Source organism: Thrips palmi, unplaced genomic scaffold (assembly GCF_012932325.1).
Source record: "Thrips palmi isolate BJ-2018 unplaced genomic scaffold, TpBJ-2018v1 HiC_scaffold_4, whole genome shotgun sequence".
Taxonomy (NCBI): Eukaryota; Metazoa; Arthropoda; class Insecta; order Thysanoptera; family Thripidae; genus Thrips; species Thrips palmi.
Window position 1 is genome coordinate 3,897,536 of NW_023144631.1, and position 21,648 is coordinate 3,919,183.

The window sequence follows — 21,648 nt, forward strand, 5'->3', positions numbered from 1 at the left end:
ATCCGGCGCGTCCATCCCTCAATAAGCCCCCGCAGTGGCTGCCTGCTCCGGCAGGGCTCCGGGCTGCCACCGGGCTGCCTGTCAGAACAAGTCCCGTCGAGGCTTCACTGAGATGAGACACGATTTTTGGCCGCACCGAGCCGAGGCGAGCCGAGGCAAGCCGAGGCGGGTGAGATGAGATCAACCGAACGGATGAGTGGGACTGACTCTCCAGCGAGGCTCGCCCGCTAGCAGTGCTGGCAGGCGAAGGCGAGACGAACGGATTGGCCGCCGGTTCTTGCAAACATCCCCCGCGTCGCCGAGCTCGGCCGAGCTGGTGGGGATCCAGGACGTCCTCGAGCCTCGTCTGCATGTTGGCTGGCTATCCTTGAATCCTTTCATCGGCTCGGGGGCGTGCCTCGGCGGGGCCCGGCAGGCCCAGTGGCGCTGCGGCGTGGCTTCCTGGCTACGCTTGCATTCTTTCGGCAGATAGGGAAACTTTTTGGCGGTCGGTAAGCCTCATATCAACTTTTAAGACAGGGGCCATGGAGGGCGCGCGGCAGGGCGCAGGGCCCGGCAGGGCCCGGCAGGGCCGTGGGGGCTCTACCGTGCCCTGCAGCGGCCTCGGATTAGACCGCCACAGGGCGGCTTCCGAGCGTTGGGCCTCGCTCTCTCTCGCACTCACGGCGCGTCCCGCATGGGAGCGAGAGAGACACGCCGACGGGAGTCCCGCTCAGCCTGCAGGTGGCCCGTGCTCGTCGAGGCCTCGGTCGAGGCCGTGCGGTCCGAGCCGGGTTCACGCCTCAGGTCGGCGTCCACCAGATGGTGCCGATGGCGGCGGTGGCGGCGATGGCCGCCGATACCGCTGACGAGAGGGTCGAGCTGCCGCCGCGTACCGCCGCGCCGGCCGCTGCCTTGGCCTTGGCGCCAAGCCACCCCCCGCGCCAAAGTTTTTCGAGATTCGAGACCGACCGCCAGCGGCGCCCAGCGGCGCCCGGCGCGAGGCTAGGTGTGAGGTCAGGCACGGCGCCGGCCAACTTCTAACGAGATCACTGCTGCGTCTTCCATTAAGCCCCGATGCAGGCCAGGTGCTGAGGCGGCGAGTGGCAACGTGGCAACCCTCTGATACAGTATTAATTTCCTTTCTCCTCTTTTTCCGAATACCGCAGCCCTGTTCGCAAGCCAGCCTGGCCCGCATGCCGCGGACAGCCCCCGATAAGCACTCCTCCCTCCCCCTTACACACACACACTCACACCATGCACACTCACACACAAGAGATGCAGGCAAGGCCAGCAGTCAGCGGCAGAAGGCCGTCCCGGCAGATGGCCCGATGGCGGCCCGTCGACCTTGCCTCAGACCTGCGGATGCAGAGGCCCAGAGCACCGAGAGGCTGGCGAGAGGCTGCACAGTGGGCCAAAAGACCGGCACGCGGCCAAAACTCTGGACGTGGTCTGAACTCGTCAAGAATCACTGAACAGGACTCGAACCGAACGTGTGACCCCACCGGCGGATTCCTCGTTCGCAGAGCAATCCATTGGTGGGGTCACACGTTCGGTTCGATCCTTATTTAGCGACTCGTGGAGCTCAAAACGCGTCCGGCATTTCGACCACCTCCACCGGTCCTCTGGCTCTGGGCTGACGAGAGGCCGGCGAGGGCGATGGCCAGTGACTTCTTGCGGTGGACGGCCTCGCCGGGGCCGCCCTGCTATCGCGAGAGTGCGTGACCTTCCCGCCTGCGCGGTCGGATGGACAGGGAAAACAGGGAAAACAGCCCACGAGGCGAAAAACGAGGATGCCGGCCTTGTTTGAGTTGCGGGCGCCATATTTGTTGTGGGCTGGGGGGCAGCCGGGCCGTCAGGGCCAGCAGCCTGCGGCTTGTCTTGGGGTGGGGGTGGAACGACGTGGAACGACGTGGAACGTGACCCGAGAGGTGAGGCCTGGCGGCGGGGCGGGGCGGGGCGGGACCGTGCTGCGGTGACGAGCGACGCCGGGGACGGCCGCCGGAACCACGGTGATCCCCAGCCTTTAAGCTGAGTGGATTATCGCCGTGTCCTGGTAGGCTGGCTGGCTGGCTGGCTGGCAGGGCGCACACCAACTCAATCTGCTGGGCTTGAGCCACGCCGACGCGTCTCTCGCCCTGCTGCGGACCAGCGCCGCCTCCTCATCGGGGGGGCAGCGGGGGCGGCGGGGGCGGCAAGGTGTGCCGCTGGGGCGGAGCGGGCGGGGAGTTCCATCTTTTGATGCCTCGCCTCCGCCCTTGTCGTGCGTGCCATATCCGTCTACACATCTGAGCCCCCAGCCAGCGCGGCCCAGCCCGCCTCTGCGCGAAACTCGGCAAAGGCCGGCAAACTCCCCGCCCGCCCCGCCCTGCCCCGCCCTGCCCCGCCCTGCCCCGCCCCGCCCCGCTCAGCCCAGCTCCGCACGCGCGCGCTTCGCTACGCTCCGCGGCCCATACGTGCTTTGCATGTTTCGAATTGTGGGGCCGTCAAAGTCTTGGGCCGGCCGCTCCGCCGCCCCGCCGCCCGTTCGCCGGTTATCGACAGGCTGCCGTACGCCTGTGTTACACCGCTACACCGTTGTTCCGCCGTGCTATTGCCTCGGTTCTTTTCGGCAGATGCTCGTCTGTTTTACATTGATGGCGCGGGGTAACGGCGCTTTCGGCCCCGCAGCGCCGAGCCGAGTCGGCAAAGTTTTGATTCGATTGGACGGAAACGGCGGCGCGCGGCCAAATGCTCGGGGCCGCCAATGACGTTGGCGAGATGGCGGCACGCCGAGGCCGCCGACGTCACCGGCACCACGCCGACGACGACACGCGCACTGGGCCGACCACCGACCCGGCAACCGCCACGTGGTGGATCAGGCGAGTCATCTACCACTGCGGCGGCGTGCCATCTGCACCACCTGGGGCACCGCCCCGCCCCCCCCCCCCCCAACCTTGCCGACCGCACACCGTAAACGCCAGGTGCATGCGGCAACCGCAGGTGCGACCTCCTGATTGGTCACGTTGTGTCGCGCGAACAGCCTCTTCGGTAAACAAATATTTCTAGTAAGTGTTTTCAGTTGACGACAGGCACCAGCTAGTTTAAGTTACAGTTACAAAAGTTCTTTTGTTTTTGTTTCTTTTTACATTTAAACACCAATTTTTCTAAACAATACAAGCAGAGAATTTTATAAAGTATTTTTTTGGCCGTGCTGGTGATGAGCGCACACGCGCGCAAGCAGCAGCCAATCGCGGGCCGCGCTGTGTTGTGTTATTCATCGCCAGCCAATCGGGGTGCGCGCCCTTTAATAGTGGATCACGACGCACCTGAAAGAGGAGGGGCTGCGTGCGCCCTGCCTGCGCCCTGCCTGCGCCCTGCCTGTGGCCTGGCTCTGCTGAGGTGAGACACTGTTTATAAATGCAAACAAGGTGGCGATGACTGTGCGTGTCGGGGACGTCGGGCGTGGCGTGGCGTGGCGTGGCGTGGCGTGGCCGGACGTGTTACCCAGCGATACCACGCGTGGCAGAGGCAGGGTTCGTGGTACTCGCGTGTCCTTGGTCCCGGCCGAGGGCGACAGGCTTGCCCAGGCTTGCCCAGGCTTGCCCCGCCCAACACGGCGACCTGCTGGCCGGCAAGGTATACGACGGCGGCCCGCCCCGCCCGGCCGCCCGGCTGGTGCGAGAATAATAGCCGTCGTTATTAACGCTTACCGACTCCCTTCTCCCTTTTTCGACGTTTGTCGTTTTCTTTCGCGGTTGTTTTTCCATCCCGACGCGCACAATTTATTGAGGGGGCGTTATCGCTTTGACGAGCGGATTCATGTGGTGGAGGCGAGGACCAACAGCTGCTGGCGCTATTTCTGCCACCGAAAAAAAAAGATCGGATGGCCGGGGTGGGTGTGTCGTGCACGCTAGCGCGGTCCGGTCGTGCTTTTTCCAAGTTTGGCGCCAAAACGGCAGAGGCTAAAGCGTTGCGAGAGATTGGGCAGCAACAACAACACTGCGGGCGGGGGGAGTCGAACCCGCGCCGCCCCGTTGGGACGCAATGGTGTGCGAGCCTCGAGGCCGCCCACGCCGAGCCCGGGCCGGCCCAGCACACTGACTCCGAGAGCCGTTATCGTCGCCCTGCCTCTCTCGCACTCACAGGCACCCCGTATAGGTGCGAGAGAGACAGAGCGACGGTCTGCTGTCTGCTGTCCTGTGGGAACGGCGCCGTTCGTCACATCCATCCGGATCGCCCTGCAGCAGCCTCCAGCCCTCCAGGCCTCCAGGCCGCCACCTTGGCCCGCCCCTCCCTGGCCGTGCCCTGGCTGCCCGCCCATTGTTGCGGCCTTCCGCTCCAGCAGTGCCCTGGCAGTGCCCTCCAGAACCTCCGGGCCATCCAGCGGGCTGAAACACTGCTTCCTCGCGGTCTCTCTCGCACTCGTGGGGCGGCCCGCAGGGGTGCGAGAGAGACGGAGCGACAGGGCGCTGGTCGGAATCGCTCTGCAGGCACGTTAATATGCGGCAGCGAATGGGGGCCCCAGGGCCCCACGTGGGGCGGCGAGGGCGGAGGTGTTTTATTCCCGACTGCCATTCCACAGGGTCGTTTCGTCGCTGTCTCTCTCGCGCCCCCCGGCTGAGCCCCGTGAGTGTGAGAGAGACAGAGCGACGAAACGGCTGTTCGGATTCGGCCTGCTCTTGGACCGCCACTCTGGCGGGCGGGCCGGCGGGGCGGCGAGGCACGCCGCCGACCCAAAGCCCCTGTCGGAGAAGGGGTAGGCAATCCCGCCGGACGCGGGTGACCGGCGGCCGGCCTATCCCGCCCACTGCAGGCGCTCCGTGCCTCCGAGCGCGAGGCGCGCCGTCACGTAGTCACGCCCAAGGCCTGCTTCACCTCCTCGGCGCGCTTCGCCGCCACACTGATCGGCAGGCGGTGCCCCCCGCGTCCTCCACCTACCCTTGACGACGGCGGTCTCATCCGTACGGTCGCACACATTTGCATTCTGGGATGGCGCGGCGGAGACTGTTGACGCGCCTTGCCAGGAGGCCCCTGTGTGTGTGTACCCATTCGGCGCGATGAAGTCTGCCGCGGCGAACAGACGGCCGCGCAGGCAGACAGACGGACCGACACGGGGTCGCGGGGCCCGGAGCCAAACTTGGAAGTGAATCATCCGCTTAGCGCTGTGGATTTCATACAAGTAGAAGCCGGGGACTTCCGCGTCGGCGGCGATGCGGCGGGTTGAGCGCGGCACGGCGGCACCGCGCGGAACGGAACGGCAAAGTTAGTGCTTTACATATGCCGTAATCACAACTCAGCGGCGCGGCCAGGTGGGCGGGGGGGGGGGGGGGGGGGGGGGGGGGGGGGGGGGCGAGGTGGCCTCGCCCAGCTGTCGATGAGCACGACGCACGCCCCTCACGCCGTTTGTTTACGTCCTGTTGCAGGTGTCCTTCTTCTCCACGTCGCCCGAGCTGTCCAACAAGCAGCGCTTCGAGTTCTTCTCGCGCACCATCCCCAGCGACCACTACCAGGTCAAGGCCATGGTGGAGATGGTGCAGAAGTTCCACTGGAGCTACGTCTCCATAATCTACGAGGAGAGCAACTACGGCATCAAGGTGGGTGCGCTGGGTTGCTTTTCCCTGTTTGCATCGCGGCGGCATCCTGGCTGGCTTGCTCGTGGCCTGGGGGCTGGCCTGGGGGCTGGCCTGGGGGCTGGCCTGGGGGCTGGCCTGGGGGCTGGCCTGGGGGCTGGCCTGGGGGCTGGCCTGGGGGCTGGCCTGGGGGCTGGCCTGGGGGCTGGCCTGGGGGCTGGCCTGGGGGCTGGCCTGGGGGCTGGCCTGGGGGCTGGCCTGGGGGCTGGCCTGGGGGCTGGCCTGGGGGCTGGCCTGGGGGCTGGCCTGGGGGCTGGCCTGGGGGCTGGCCTGGGGGCTGGCCTGGGGGCTGGCCTGGGGGCTGGCCTGGGGGCTGGCCTGGGGGCTGGCCTGGGGGCTGGCCTGGGGGCTGGCCTGGGGGCTGGCCTGGGGGCTGGCCTGGACCTGGGCGGCCTTGCCGGGCCTGTGCGCTCGGCGCGCTCGGCGCGCTCGGCCGGCCGCTGCCAAGTCTCCCGGAAGTAAGGCGCCCATTGTCGGGAATGGCCCGGACGGCCCGAACGGCTGTCCCCGGCGTCCCAGCGCCCTAGGCCTCGGACCCCGCGCCCGCGGCCTAGGACCCCGCGGCCTCGCACCATCAGCTTTGAATTTTCGCTGCGCGTGAATACACTGCACGGGTTGACCGTCCCTCAGAGGCGCCCCGCCGCGCCCCCAGCAGGTTTGTTCCGATCAGTGCTTGCGTCACCCCGTGTGCCTCGCACCTCCAGACGCACCCGCCCCTCGAGTGCGAGAGAGAGATAGGCAGGCCCGATATCTCGGCTCCATCACGCCCGCTGCTCTCGCCCGACCGGGCCGGCACTCGCTGGCTCGGCTTGGCACTCTCCAGTGGTTCGAGATATCGAGATAGTATCGACAATGGCGGCGTCCCGGCCGTCCCGGTCCGGGCCGCCAGCGTGGGCATTAGGTGGGTACACTGGGCACCACACATGTGGCGCCTCTGACTAAGCATCGCGGTTCGCGGTGAGCCATGAATTGGTAATTGGTAAACAAGTCTCTGCGATCCCGGCCCACGGCACACAGCGGGCCGCCAGGGAGACCATCATGCAGGCCACCATGGCAGACACGATGCAGGCCACCAGGAAGGCCACCAGGCATACCATCATGCAGGCCATCAGGCATTTGCCACCATGCAGACCACCGGGCCAGCGGCGTGTCCGGGCCCGTCCCCGGCGGTCGTCGGCGTCCAGGGCGATGCGCGGTGGGCAATGGGCCGGGCCAATGTTTTATGCAGCAGCGCGAGGCCCAGGCCGGCCGAGCACGACGCGACACAGCCCTTCGGTCTTCCCTTTTCCCTCCGGAGGGGCCGGCATGCCGACACGACCAGCAGACTGATCCCGTGAGTCGTTTTCGTCGCTCTGTCTCTCTCACTCTCATGGGCGCCTCGTATCGGTGTGAGAGGAACAGAACGATCAAGACGACAATCTCGGAATCAGTCTGCAGCGACCCCGATGCGACGCGACGGGCTGCCCACCGTGTCCAACGTGTCCAACGCGTCCGCAGCAAATCACACTGGGCGAGCGGTTGCCCGTCGAGTTCCGCCGCTCTGTCTCTCTCGCACCGACGCGGGGCTCCCTGCGGGTGCGAGCGTGATGGCGTCGAAAGTACGTACTGGGTGATGGAATGAGCGTGCTGCCGGCCCTCCATAGACTGCTTCCGAGAGTCGTTTTCATCGCTCTGTCTCTCTCGCACTCGTGGGAGCGTTCCGGAAAGGCGCGAGAGAGACAGAGCGACGAAAACGACTCTCGGAATCAGTCTGCTTGCTGCTGGGGGGGGGGGGTGTGGATTCCAGATTTCATGTAGATTGGCGCGCGCCGCCCACTCCGCGTTTCCTTGTCCACCCCACTGGCAGTGGCAATTATCAAGGCAGTGGGGCGCTGGCGCTGGTTGGCTCGGACAGGGAAACGACGCCCTCGTGGACGCGAACAGCGCGTGTTGCCCGGCGTCTCCGAGGGCGTCCCGCCGCGTCGAGAGCGCCACAAAAAGTGTAAGGGAAACAATTTTTTTTTTCAATTTTTCTTTTTTTGGAGGGCTAAAAAGGCCCACAATTTGGCCAACTTTCCACAAGCCGCGGCTGTTCGGATCAATGGAGCGCCGCCGTGTGACTGTCCACCTGTGGCGGTGTAAATGGATCGCCGCCTACAGGAGTCTTGCGTCCGTCTCTCTCGCACTGATGGGGCGCGCCGAAGGGGTGCGAGAGAGACAGGGCGAGCGCTGTTGGGGGGCCGGCTGGCCGTCGTGCGTTGAGTTCCCCCCGCGAGGGGCACCTTTCCCCCGGCAGCCCCCTGATTACCGCGACGGGACATGCGACAACTTTTCGAAACACGGAGAGCGCGGAGCTCGGCGTCGGGCGGCCAGCAAAGGCCGGTGGAATCACTTTACGTTCCAAAGTGGGGGCTTTCAAAGCCGTGCGCCGCCGCCCGCTCGCCGGACAGGGGACGGGGGTCGCCGGGGAGTTCCGGCCCGGTCCGGCCGGTGCGCTGTCGCAAGCCTGTGCTTCCTGCCCGGCGTCGTCAGCAACACTTTTTCCTCTTTCCCTATCTCGTTGCCAAGTGCAGCGGCAGCTGGGAAGTCGACCCGGCGGTACTGTTGTTGGTGGTTGTGATGGTGGTGGTTACGGCGCAGCGCGTCTGTGTCACAACTCGGGAAACATATGCGTGAAAAAGCCGGAAGTGGCGTGACAGGCGTGACACCGCATCAGGGCGCGTTGCGGGGCGGGGCGGGGCTCGCCAAAACGCGGCGGCGCCAAAGTTTAAATGGGATGAAACGAGGTACGTCTCGTCGTGGCATTCGCGCTCGCCGCCCCGAGCTGTTCTGTTTTTCCAACTCCCGGGCCCGCTGCCCGCGGAGGGGAGGGGGAGGGTCCGGAGACCGCCGGAGACGGATCCCTGGAGGCAACCGGCTCAAAAGGCCTTACGCTAGTTGTAAAGGGGCGGGGCGGTGGCTGCGACCGACCGACCGTCCGACCGACCCTCAGGGCGGAACATTAGCTGCGGTGGGCTAATCCAGTGTCGGAGGCCGACAACGGCGAGCGAGGAAGCGGGCGGGGCGGGCGGGGCGGGGCGGGGAGGGCCAGACGCCAACAGCGAGGCGACAAGGGCCTTGGCGAGCTGGGCCAGGCCGGCCAGGGCGGCCAGGGTGCCGTCTTGGACACGACCAATTAGCCTCGGGCGGCCAGTTGGGAGAGGGAGGGGCCGCATCACATGAGCGAACATCAGCCCCGAGCAGACAAGGCGGCGGACACACGGCGTTATGGCCCCGCTGCAGCGCGCTGCAGATAGTGCGGGGGATCTTTCGGGGGCATCAGGTGGACGGGGGTCCAGGGCGGCCAGGGCCTTGGCCTGGGCGGCGATGCGGCGCATGTGGAACAACGGGAGGGTTGCCGTGGGACGAGCCACACCGTCACCACGCCGGCAAAGTCCTTGCCCTCCATGACGTCGGCGCGAAGTCCCGTAGGCCGTCGCCCAGGCCGTCCCAAAGGCCGCCGCGTAGACCGTCCCGAAGGCCGTCCCCCGGCCAGCCTGTCTGCTGACTTGGCCGCTCGGCCCGATGCCCCGGCCGACAGCGCGGCATCGCCTGGAATGATCCACGGCCAATTTCCATATCCGTTCTCCGTTCGCTCCGCTTTTCGTTCTCGGGCAGACCGGCAGACCGTCCGGCGGGGTTGGCGCCTGCAGCGCGTCAGCGCCAGCGCGCCAGCGGACTCCTCCTTGATTCCGACCGTCCTTTCGTGGCGCAGTCTCTCTCTCTCGCACCCCGACGACCGATGAGCCAGTGCGAGAGAGACAAACTGTTCGACCTGCAAGGTCTGCGGGCTGTCGGGTCGGTGTACATTTACTTGAAGGTTACTTGTTTTTGTTTTTGTTTTGTTTTGTTTTGTTTTGTTTTGTTTTGTTTTGTTTTGTTTTGTTTTGTTTTGTTTTGTTTTGTTTTGTTTTGTTTTGTTTTGTTTTGTTTTTTGTTTTTTGTTTTGTTGAAAGTCGCCACACTGTGGGAGGCGCTCCTTACACCAGTGCACCGCGCCAAACAAAGCAGAGCCTTGAGGCATTGGAGCGGCCCGCCCTTTTGGGCCGGAAAGCAGGGCCGCCTGTTGCTGTCCAGGCTTGGTCCGCGTCGATGGTGGTGATAAAGCCTCGGGTTCCTGGTTCGAATACCCGCATTGTCTTAATAAAAAAAACTCTTTTCCGCCCTCGATTTTACTTCCTTCCATTCCACAGAGCGCGGACGGACACTGAAAGACTGGGCTGGCGCGCTGCCTCTCGAACAAAGGCAGAGGGCCGTTTGAACTGTGGTTGGAATAAACGGGCAAGTGTAAATGCTGGAGGTGCTGGAGGGAGAACCCAGCCGGCACTGCAGACTGCGAAAGGCCTTGCCTCGCCCCGGAGACGGTCCGGGGAGCTGGCGGCGCTGGCGGCGCTCTGCTCGCCGAGCTCTAATCCACCGCCAAGATGCTCCATGCCTTGCCTCGCCCACCCAAATCTCTGGAGCGCCCTGAATCAGATCAGCGCCAGCCCAACTTCCTGGCGGCCTGGCCCGCCTGGCCGCAGCCCTCACCACACCACGGCCCTCGCCAAGGCCCTCGCCAGTAACAAGGGTCAGACTAAGGTCGTGTACCCGCCGCCCCGCCGCCCGCCCACCTCCCCCTCGCTGCGCCGCGGCCGTCTGCCATCATTTTGCCTTCAGACGGGCAGTCGGCCAGACGGGCAGCCCCGAGTGAAGGGCGGCGTGGAAGTTGGTCAGATGGCTGCCTCGTTTCTCACTCAACCGGCCGGCCGGGCGCGCGGCGAAGAAAAAGGAGCGGAGTTTCGAGTCGAGCCGCGCCGCCGCGCAACGCCGAAGCAGCCCCGAGTCCGTCGCCCCGTCTCTCTCCCACCGCCGCGGCACGGCCCGGGAGTGCGAGAGAGACGGGGCGACGAAAGGGCTCCGGGCGACTCACGGACAGGTTCAGCGTGAGCCAGTGCGGCCCAGGGGGACCTGCAGTCTTCCGGGCCGCAGGGCCGCAGGGCCGCAGGGCCGGCACCCCCCGGGCCGGAAAGAGGGACGTCTTACGCAGTCTTACAGTCTTACGCTGTCCCCTGTCGAGCCGCGCCGCCCGGCACCGCCCGGCACGCCCGGCCCGCCCGCACCGCCCGGCACCGCCCGGCACCGCCCGGCACCGCCCGGCACCGCCCGGCACCGCCCGGCACCGCCCGGCACCGCCCGGCACCGCCCGGCACCGCCCGGCACCGCCCGCCCGGCACCGCCCGGCACCGCCCGGCACCGCCCGGCACACGCGCCCGGCACCGCCCGGCACCGCCCGGCACCGCCCGGCACCGCCCGGCACCGCCCGGCACCGCCCGGCACCGCCCGGCACCGCCCGGCACCGCCCGGCACCGCCCGGCACCGCCCGGCACCGCCCGGCACCGCCCGGCACCGCCCGGCAACGCCCGGCACCCACCGCCCGGCACCGCCCGCACCGCGCCGCACCGCCCGGCAACCGCCCGGCACCGCCCGGCACCGCCCGGCACCGCCCGGCACCGCCCGGCACCGCCCGGCACCGCCCGGCACCGCCCGGCACCGCCCGGCACCGCCCGGCACCGCCCGGCACCGCCCGGCACCGCCCGGCACCGCCCGGCACCGCCCGGCACCGCCCGGCACCGCCCGGCACCGCCCGGCACCGCCCGGCACCGCCCGGCACCGCCCGGCACCGCCCGGCACCGCCCGGCACCGCCGGCACCGCCCGGCACCGCCCGGCACCGCCCGGCACCGCCCGGCACCGCCCGGCACCGCCCGGCACCGCCCGGCACCGCCCGGCACCGCCCGGCACCGCCCGCCCGGCACCGCCCGGCACCGCCCGGCACCGCCCGGCACCGCCCGGCACCGCCCGGCACCGCCCGGCACCGCCCGGCACCGCCCGGCACCGCCCGGCACCGCCGCCCGGCACCGCCGGCACCGCCCGGCACCGCCCGGCACCGCCCGGCACCGCCCGGCACCGCCCGGCACCGCCCGGCACCGCCCGGCACCGCCCGGCACCGCCCGCACCGCCCGGCACCGCCCGGCACCGCCCGGCACCGCCCGGCACCCCCGCACGCCCGGCACCGCCCGGCACCGCCCGGCACCGCCCGGCACCGCCCGGCACCGCCGGCACCGCCCGGCACCGCCCGGCACCGCCCGGCACCGCCCGGCACCGCCCGGCACCGCCCGGCACCGCCCGGCACCGCCCGGCACCGCCCGGCACCGCCCGGCACCGCCCGGCACCGCCCGGCACCGCCCGGCACCGCCCGGCACCGCCCGGCACCGCCCGGCACCGCCCGGCACCGCCCGGCACCGCCCGGCACCGCCCGGCACCGCCCGGCACCGCCCGGCACCGCCCGGCACCGCCCGGCACCGCCCGGCACCGCCCGGCACCGCCCGGCACCGCCCGGCACCGCCCGGCACCGCCCGGCACCGCCCGGCACCGCCCGGCACCGCCCGGCACCGCCCGGCACGCCCGGCACCGCCCGGCACCGCCCGGCACCGCCCGGCACCGCCCGGCACCGCCCGGCACCGCCCGGCACCGCCCGGCACCGCCCGGCACCGCCCGGCACCGCCCGGCACCGCCCGGCACCGCCCGGCACCGCCCGGCACCGCCCGGCACCGCCCGGCACCGCCCGGCACCGCCCGGCACCGCCCGGCACCGCCCGGCACCGCCCGGCACCGCCCGGCACCGCCCGGCACCGCCCGGCAACGCCCGGCAACGCCCGGCACCGCCGCACATCCTGCCGAGTCTTATATATAGCGCGTTCTCCGGATGCCGCTCGCGCCCTGGGCCTCGCCGTAGGCTGTGCGATGCAGTCACACACACACACACACACACACACACACGGGCCTAACCTCGCCGCTTCACTTTCTCCGCATGCAAACCGGAGAAAAGGCACGCCCTCTGGGCTTTCACCGCCCTAACCCGCCTGCCTATAGGCCAGCGGTTCCCAACCTTTTTCGGTTCGCGACCCCAAATTTGTAACAAAAAATTTCCGCGACCCCCAGGAAAAATTTCGCGACCCCACGCGACCCCTCCTTTAGCATGCCTTTGATACAAAGTGCGATAATCCACCTTAGTTTGGGAGCAGTATTGCCGCAAAGTTGATCAAAACGGCCACAAATGTATTTTAAAAATCGTGTTTTGGGCCGACTTTAAGCAGCCACTGCGTCGGATCCGAGGCGGTATTTCGTCCTCCCTCAACGGGCATTTGGTCTTTGGACCTTCCTTTAGCATGCCTTTGTTACGGAGTGTGATTATCTGCCATAGTTTGGGAGCAGTATTGCCACAAAGTTGATCAAAACGGTCACAAATGTCTTTGAAAAATCGTGTTTTGGGCTGACTTTAAGCAGCCTTTGCGTCTGATCCGAGGCGGTATTTCGTCCTCCCTCAACGGGCATTTGGTCTTTGGACCTTCCTTTAACATGCCTTTGTTACGGAGTGCGATTATCGGCTTTAGTTTGGGAGCAGTATTGTCTCAAAGTTGATGAAAACAGTAAAAAATGCCTTTGAATGCCATTTTGATCCACTTTGAGACAATACTGCTCCCAAACTAAGGCCGATAATCGCACTCCGTAACAAAGGCATGCTAAAGGAAGGTCCAAAGACCAAATGCCCGCTGAGGGAGGGCGAAATACCGCCTCGGATCAGACGCAGTTGCTGCTTAAAGTCGGCCTAAAACACGAGTTTTCAAAGGCATTTTCGACCGTTTTGAACAATTCTGCCAGCCGGGAAACAGCCGCGACCCCAGGCGACCCCAACCACCTCGCCGCGACCCCTCGAAATTTTTTCGCGACCCCATTTGGGGTCGCGACCCCAAGGTTGGGAACCGCTGCTATAGGCCCACCCTGCCGCCGTCGTCGTCGCTGCCCCTGCATGCCCTCTCACCTGTTTTCCTCGGAGGGTGTGCTGCTGCTTTTTCCATGCTTTTTTTTTGGCACCGCCACCACGTTAGCTGAATCCGATTGAAACTCATACATAAGGCATGGCCGGGCCGTGACGGGGGATGCATGACGCCAGCCAGCGCGCCGCCAGCGCCCTTCGACTCGTCAAAAAGCGGCCCCTTGTTTCCCCTCGGGCATCCTTTAATTAGACCTCCCACGCACACACACACACACCCGCATGCACGCACACACACACACACACACACACACACACACTGTGCTTTCCACTCACAGTGGACGCACTCGTTTTTTTTTCGCTCTCCTTGCCTTATTCTTTTCTCTTTTCGGAACGGGTCGCGGCGTCACATCTAAATTTTGCGCGCGAACGCGAATTTTGCGCGGCACTGGACGGGCGGCCTCAAAAACGCAAGGAGGATCGCGGACGGACACACACACACACACACACACACACACACACATCGGCCGGTCGCAAAAGTTGCCTCCTCCTTTTTTTCTGGATCCGCTTCTGCGCCGGACTGACGCGAGTTTTGGCGGGAAAGTGAGTTTGACGCAGGTTGTTGTTGTTGTTGCAGGCGTTCGAGGAGCTGGAGGACCTGCTGAAGGAGCGCAACGTGTGCATCGCCGTCAAGGAGAAGCTCGTCAAGGACTCGGGCGTGGCGGGCGACAAGGCCTACGACGAGATCGTGCAGAAGCTGCTCACCAAGTCCAGAGCCAGAGGTATTTCCCCTAAGGGTTGACTCACTGTAAAATTTGGTGTGAGAACGGGCTCAGAGTGGGAATGGGCTAGAATCTGGCTTATTTGTCACAAATGTTTGCCTAGACGTTTTTGCTGACTTAATGTGATAAAATGTGTACAAATTTGGCACAAGGGGTTGTTTCCCCCCTCGGGTGTTTCTACTTTCTCGTTTCGATTTTTAGCAGATGATACCTTCACACTTGAAATATACTTAAAACTACTATACATGAAGGTGTCAGCGTGCTTTTACTCTCGAGTCCAGAAACGAAGGGCGTATCCTAAACAATATAATAGGGGCTGGCTGCCGGGGCGGGCTGGTGCGTGTGGCTGGCTGGCTGGCAATGAGGCGCAGCCTGCGCGGAATTCGACAATCCCTCCTTGGTACAGCGCCAGCGGCACCGGGCCTAAACAATGGCACCCCCTCCTCGCTCGCGACGGCCTGCCACGGCCTGCGCGCAACATTGACAATCCCTCCCCGCCTGCCACGGCGCGGAATATCGCGCAACAATGCCTCCCGATTCGGCCCGGCCCGGGGCACTCGGGCCAGCTCGGGCTCGGCGGCGGGCGGTGCAGGCCACCTCGGCACGGCTAGTACCAAAGTACCAACACCGGCCACCTCGCTCGGGTCTATATATTTTGTTTCATACACAATTTTAATTACTATCTTTGGAATGAGCCCGCATACTACCCCGTACAAGGAAACCGAACGAGTATTGACTGAGAAATTTGAAAGGGAAAAGAAAAAAATTTGAACTCTACACCCCCTCCCCAGTCTTAATGGGGAGGCCTCCTGCTTTACTTCGGTGTTCGGGATGGGAACCGGTGCTATCAGGTACCTGGGGTTAATCCCGTCAGCGACCCAAGCGTTCGCCGGGGGACCCAGTAGGACCCCAAAGCTCAGGCAGTAGGGTGAGAGCACCCAGTACGAAGCTCTTTGAGGGGCGGGACGTAGAGTGAGACGACAGAGAGACAGAGAGAGACTCAGACAGAGAAGAGGTTTGGTGGGAGCTTCTTGTTTTCGTAGGGTTGGTTGTGTACCCCATGGTACCCCCACTGTCCGGCGCTCCCGTACCGAACATACAGCGTTTTAGGCCAGCTTCGAAGGACTTATCATCGCCTCCCCGACGAGTCAAGGAGGCACCACCCGCAACCACACACCGGATGGTCTGGATTGATGGATCAAATACTCCATCGCTCCAGTGCCGAGGCCAACCCGCCGAAGCGGATTGCTTTTTAGACACCCACAGCGTAGAGGCCAGGTGAATGTGACTCTGACCACTACGCTATCACGCTTGTACGTCTGGCAGCGTGTTGGACGACGGGTTTGAGTTGCACTGGGAGGAAGGCGGTCGAAAAATGTAATGAAATGATGGGATTCGATCCCCGGACCCCGCCATCGGGATCAGACGACTTTACGCTCTCGGCCACCACGGCCCATGATGAGGGAACGGCGTGAGGTGGGTTCTTGACGCAACAGGACTCGACCGACCCGGTCAAAATTTCGCAAGAAGTTGGGGGAGTCGAACCGCCGACCCTAGCATTGGGAACCGACGCCTCTACTCCCTGGACCACCACGTCCCATGCTCGGAGTGGGCTCACGTTTACGTGTTTCAACCGCACTGGGTGAGGCAGTAAAATTAAATGGAAATATTTGTTAGGAGTCGAACCTCCGGCATGTGGGTCTGTTGCACACGGCTCCGCTCGGATGGCCTCGAACCACCACCCTTAGGATAGTAAGTCGAAAAAACGTATGTGACGCTGGTATTCGAACGCCCGCCTGCGGTAACTCGATCCCACGTCTCTAACCTCTCGGCTATCACAGCAGTTGTGAAACGCGATGGATCATCTGCCTTCATTAACGTTCGTTGAATGAGATTTTTCTTTTTTTTTCTTTTTTTGAAAAAAAAAATTGATTAACCTGAGTGCGGCTTGCGAAACTGAAACAATAAATAAAAGGGGGGCAATAACAATTATCGGGGCCTCGTAAATCCGGCGAAAGGGCGTGCTGCTCCAATAATAATTCAAGGAAGGGCGGTCATCATGGCCTTGTTAAGGGCCGCCAGGCACTCGCCGCCCCTCGCCGCCCCTCGCCGCCCCGCCATCTCAAAGTTTCTTTCCTCGTGGGAAGGAGCGGCGCGCGCAAATTTGCATAAACTTAGTGAAGTTAAGGTTTTGTTCCTCTATTAAAGGCTGCCCTTCGAACATCAGCGATATTCATGAACAAAAGAATAGTGTCCATTCCACTCGCCCGCGACTCCTGGATCCCTTAATGAAGGTGCCGTTTCCTGTTGGGGAGTGTCTGCCGGCTGAAAACAGCCCGAGCTGCGTTTCGTCGTCGCTCCGTCTCTCTCGCACCCCTCCGACGCGCCCCGCGAGTGGGAGAGAGACAGAGCGACATAATCGCGCCGTTCGGAATCACCAGCCTGCCGACCCGCCGCAGAGCCACGCCGCGGTTCGTCGCTGCTAATGAATGATCACTTTTCAGAAAGTTTCCGTCGTCGGCGGGTGGTGGCGGGTCGGGCGGGTGGCGGTGGGCGCGTGAATGTACACTCCGCCGGTAACAAGCTGTGCCCGAGGGCCGCGCGGGCTGACAGGCAGGGCCGTGGCGCCGTGGCCTCGCCAAAGTTGCCGCTTCCAGGCGTTCCAGGCCGCCGTTGTGCCTCGGCCTGGCGCGCCGCTCGTCAAGGAGGCCGTCGTCGTCGTCGTCGTCCTGGTGGGCACGACGCTCGTTCCGCACTTTTTCCCCCCGACGTTTCGGGGGCGCCTCTCATTGGCTGGATGGCGCTGCCGAGCAGATTTCTCTCCGACTCCGCGAGGCGAGGGCGCCGGACAAAGGGCCACTACACTGACGCGTTGCTGTAGCCTTAGCCTCAGCCACAACGCCCGAGGCGGCAAAATAATTTTGCGGCGCCAAACGAGGGGAGGTACTCGCACACGCTCTCTCTCTCTCTCTCTCTCTCTCTCTCTCTCTCTCTCTCTCTCTCTCTCTCTCTCTCTCTCTCTCTCTCTCTCTTTCACACACACACACACACACACACACACACACACACACACACACCGGGGCCAAGGTCGCGGGGCGCCCTCTAATCACCCCCGACACAGAGCGACACGCGAGCCGCGGCCACGTGGCGCGTCGAGGCGCCGCGGAGAAAGAAATCGCGCGGAGAAGGAGGAAGAGAGGGGGGAGCGCAGTGTGGCGGCGGCCGCGAGGAGTAATCATTTTCGCGGTGTGACTCGCGATGTCGCGGAGGGGGGAGGGGGAGGGGGGACAAAGTCAGGCGGAAAAACGAGGGAGCGGAAGTGGCGGCGGGGAACTTCCGGTGAAATTAGTGGAGCGAGAGCGAGTGGAAATAGATGGCGCGGCGGCAGGGCCGGCAGGGCCGGGAGGGGTGATGGGATTTGCACCTGAGTAGGTCGAGCATGCATTCGCCGGCGCGCTGGCGACGGAGGCCTCGCCGAGGGCTTGCCGCTCGAACGCGCTCTCCGCTCAAGCTGGCGACGCGACGCGACGCACCCAGCGCGACCTTTAATGCGCGGCCTCGTCGGGCTGCTTCCGTCGCGCTGTCCCTCTCGCACTCGCGGGCCGTCCCGTTGGGGTGCGAGAGAGACGGCGCGACGCTGCTCGAGCGGAAGACGCCGCGTCATGGCGCGGCCCGCCGACTGGAGGCGCGCTTGTTGGATTCAAGGAAAACGTGGCGCCGGAAAAAATCGAAAAACCAGTCTTTCTTGGTGTGCCGGCAGCAGCCCCCGGCGCGGCTCGCTTCGATTGGAACAGCACACGCTGCAGATAATGAATTCCTCCTCCAGGCCGTTCGCTGGAGCCGAAGGGCCGACGCCGGCGGAGCCGAGGGCGGAGGCTTGACCGGCAGACTGATGGCGAGGGTCGCTTCTGTCTCTCTCGCACCTATGCGCGACGCCCCGCGAGTGCGAGAGAGACAGAGCGAGGAAAGCGATTCCCGGAATCAGCCTGCGGGCCGCCGCCGTCATCCCGACACAGCCCTCGGGCTGAATTAAAAGAGAGAAAGAGGAAAACGGGCGATCGGTAAAGCAGGCAAAGGGACGCGGATCGGACGGGACAGTCCGGGGCAAAAACAAGTCCGTCGTACTGGCCCTGCTGGCCCTGGGCCGCCCTGGGCCGAAGCGGCAATCGGGTTAGGTTCGAGTGGGTCTTTCGTCGCCCTTCTGTCTCTCTCGCACTTTAGGGACTGCCGTAGGTCAGCTCGCTGCGCTGTACAGGGACATGCCATTGTAGGGTGCGCTTGCTGAGGCTCGTTGGCGATTCGGTTTCGCGTGCAGCGCACTGAAAGGGCGAAACCACCCTGCCCGTGTGCGCGTTTGCTCTCCCCCACCCAGTGCACAGTGTGGGCCAAAGCTCTCGACGCGTTTTGAGCTCTAGAGTCGCTAAACAGGACTCAAACCGACCGTGTGACCCCACCAATGGATTCCTCGTTCAGAGAGCAATCCAAAGGTGGGGTCACACGTTCGGTTCGAGTCCTGTTGAGCGACTCTGGAGCTCAACGCGTCCGGGATTTCGACCGCCTCCACCGGTCTTCTGGCCCACTGTGCAGTGGCCTCACCCTCCGTCTCTGCCCGCAGGCTGCATCATCTTCGGCTCGGACCAGGAGGTGGCGGGCGTGATGCGCGCCGTGCGGCGTGCCGGCGCCTCGGACACCTTCTCCTGGATCGGCTCGGACGGCTGGTCGGCGCGCGCCCTCGTCTCGGACGGCAACGAGCGCGAGGTGGAGGGCACACTGTCCGTGCAGCCGCAGGCCCACCCCGTCAAGGGCTTCGAGGAGTACTTCCTCAACCTCTCGCCGGACAACAACAAGCGCAACCCGTGGTTCGTGGGTGAGTCTGTCCGCCGCAATGAGCGTCTGGCTGCCGGCCGTTTCGTGATTGGGGTTTCACCGCCGGCTCGTCTGGGCGCCACACTGTATACATCGCTGGCGGCGGCGCGGCCCCTCCTCCCCCACCCCCGTCTCCTCGATGTGTCGCAACTGAAACGCGGCAGCGAGGCAGCTTCCAGAAGAGGAAATTCGCAGCGCTTTACCCCTCCCCCCCCTCTCCCTCATCGACGTCCCGGCGTCCCGGCGCGGAGGGCGCCGCTGGAGCTCGCCGTCGGGAGCAACGCGCCGGCCCGGCGGCAAAGCGGCCAAAGCGGCCAAAGCGGGCTGGGCGTCTTTGGGCGCGCCGTTGTGCCGTTGTGTCCCAGGGCCGCCGTTGTATGCAGGAGACGCCCGGGACGGCGTCCGCGCCACGCGCCTGGTTGCCATGCAGCGTGGGAGCCCCGCCGTATTTCAAGCAGCGACGCGGGCCGCCGCCGCCACCCCGGCCACGGGCACCGGAGTACCCTTCTGGAGCCTGCTGGGACACGCCACTTTAATAAAGTGTGCGAGGGGGAGGGGTGCCGTGTCGCCGCAGGTACTTTGCGCCGTGACCCGAGAGTGGCGCGCCCCGCCCCGCCCCGCCCCGCGTCGGGTGACAGCTGAGGTGAGGGCGATCACTTTGCCACACTAAAGCGGCAAACGACCGCGGGGCGGTTAAAACTTTAACGACTTTGTTGGTGCACTGCGACTTGGCCGTCGTGCTGCCGGCCGGCGGACCCAAGGCGGGCCCAAGGCGAGCACGTCACCGTCGAGGCCTGCCTCGCTGTGCCTCGCTGTGCCTCGCTGTCTTGTTCACGGCGCCGCGCTCGTCAGTCTCGTCAGCGCGCGCCAAGTTTGAATCGGCTTTGGATCGGCTAAGCCCTTTGTTGGTCTCGCTGTCGATGCCGGCGGCGCGGGCGCGGTGACTGGAAGCTGCACCGCCAGCAGCCAGTCGCTTTCGTCGCTCGGTCTCTGTCGCACCCGTGCGGCGCGCCCCATGAGTGCGAGAGAGACAGAGAGGAACGCGAGTCTCGGAATGAGCCTGCAGGCGAGCACGAGGGCGGCGTCGGCGGCGCGGAAAGGGTGGGTGGCGCCGGTGGCGGTGACGTACGCCGACGGTTACTCCGCTCGCCTCATTTGCCATGCCGCCATCATTGCGAGGGCCTTTTCAAACTCAGTGGCCGCCATCACCGGGGCCGGCGGGGCGGGGCGGGGCCGGCCAGGACGGGGACGCCACATTGATTCAATCGTGCACGGCGGACACGAGCAAGGCCTCGTCGGCGTCCCCGTCCCCGCCCTCTGCTGCGGCAGCGTGGCAGTGTGCCGGCCCCCTCATCGGGTATGCGCCACGGCGAGGCGGCGGAGCCCCTCCTCAATCTATACCTTCTTTTTCCCGGGCAAAATTATGCGGAACCAGTTCTCGGGCCTCGGATTATTGCTCATCAATTTTTTGCACCTTTTTCTCTTTGTTTGAAAATCTCCTTTCTACTTTTTTTCAGAATTCTGGGAGGACCATTTCCACTGCCGATTCCCCAACTCGTCGCTGACGCCGTACAACGGCCACTACAACCGCTCGTGCTCGGCCAAGGAGAAGCTCACGCGGGAGAACACCGTCTTCGAGAACCAGCTGCAGTTCGTCAGCGACGCCGTCATGGCGTTCGCGCACGCGCTCAAGTAGGTCGTCAAGCAGGGGGCAAGCCGCCGGCCGGTCTTGGCGCGGAGCAGCGCGGAGCAGCGCGTAGCGCCTGATATGTGGGCCGCACGGCGACTCCGCTGCGCGCCGGGCCTGCCTACCCGCCGGGCGCTCCGCTGCCTACACTGAACCTAGCCTTATCTGACCATTCCTGTTCTGTTTCCAGCGAGATGCACAAGCAGCTGTGCTCCGGGCGGGGACTGTGCGACGCCATGAAACCCATCGACGGCTCCAGGCTGCTCAGGTCGCTGCGCAGGGTCAACTTCACAGGTGAGGCGGGACGCGGGAGTGGTGGTACCAGGTACCGCAGGCACCGCGCGGCGGGGACCGCGGGGGGCCGGCAAGGACGAACAAGGACCGCCGGCTGAATGGGGCCCTAGTTCGGGGCGGGCGCAGCGCGCAGCGGGATTAAATCCTGCCGGAGACAAACGGTCCGCAACACGCCAAGGCATCAGGCGGCCGGGGGAGGGGAGGGCTTTGATTCGAGCGGGGGGTGGGGCGGGGCAGAGATGATGCAGGCCGCGCGGGGTGGGGTGGGGCGGGGCGCTGCAGCCGATTTGGCACGTGACTCGCGGGTACGTGTAAGGCCTAGGCCGAGGCCTCGGCTCTCCCACGGCCTCGCTCGCCTGCTGCAGGATGCGCGGCAAATGATGAAGATCCCCTCCGCGACCAGGCCGTGCCCCGGCCTGGCGGGCCCTGGCCCGGCGCAGAGCTGCCCGATGCGACGCAGCCCGATGGCGACGGAAATTGGGCCAATAACGAAGGCCGCAACTATCCTCCCCCCCTCCCCCCCGCTACCTCTTCCTGCTGGCACTGCTGGTTGACGAGCGGGCCACGTGGCGGTGGTGCGGCGGGTACGGCGTCGGC

At 65.4% G+C, this 21,648-nt stretch overlaps 1 protein-coding gene across 1 annotated transcript in view; it reads left to right on the forward strand.

The window, feature by feature from the left end:
- The window catches only part of LOC117649518 (metabotropic glutamate receptor 2-like), a 109,718-nt gene that overhangs the window by 78,280 nt on the left and 9,790 nt on the right, over nucleotides 1-21,648 (forward strand). Inside the window, exons 5-9 of the mRNA XM_034392387.1 lie at nucleotides 5,385-5,555; nucleotides 14,060-14,204; nucleotides 18,820-19,071; nucleotides 20,588-20,762; nucleotides 20,948-21,051. Coding sequence (XP_034248278.1) covers nucleotides 5,385-5,555; nucleotides 14,060-14,204; nucleotides 18,820-19,071; nucleotides 20,588-20,762; nucleotides 20,948-21,051 — 847 coding nt within the window. The remainder of the gene's footprint in view (nucleotides 1-5,384; nucleotides 5,556-14,059; nucleotides 14,205-18,819; nucleotides 19,072-20,587; nucleotides 20,763-20,947; nucleotides 21,052-21,648) is intronic.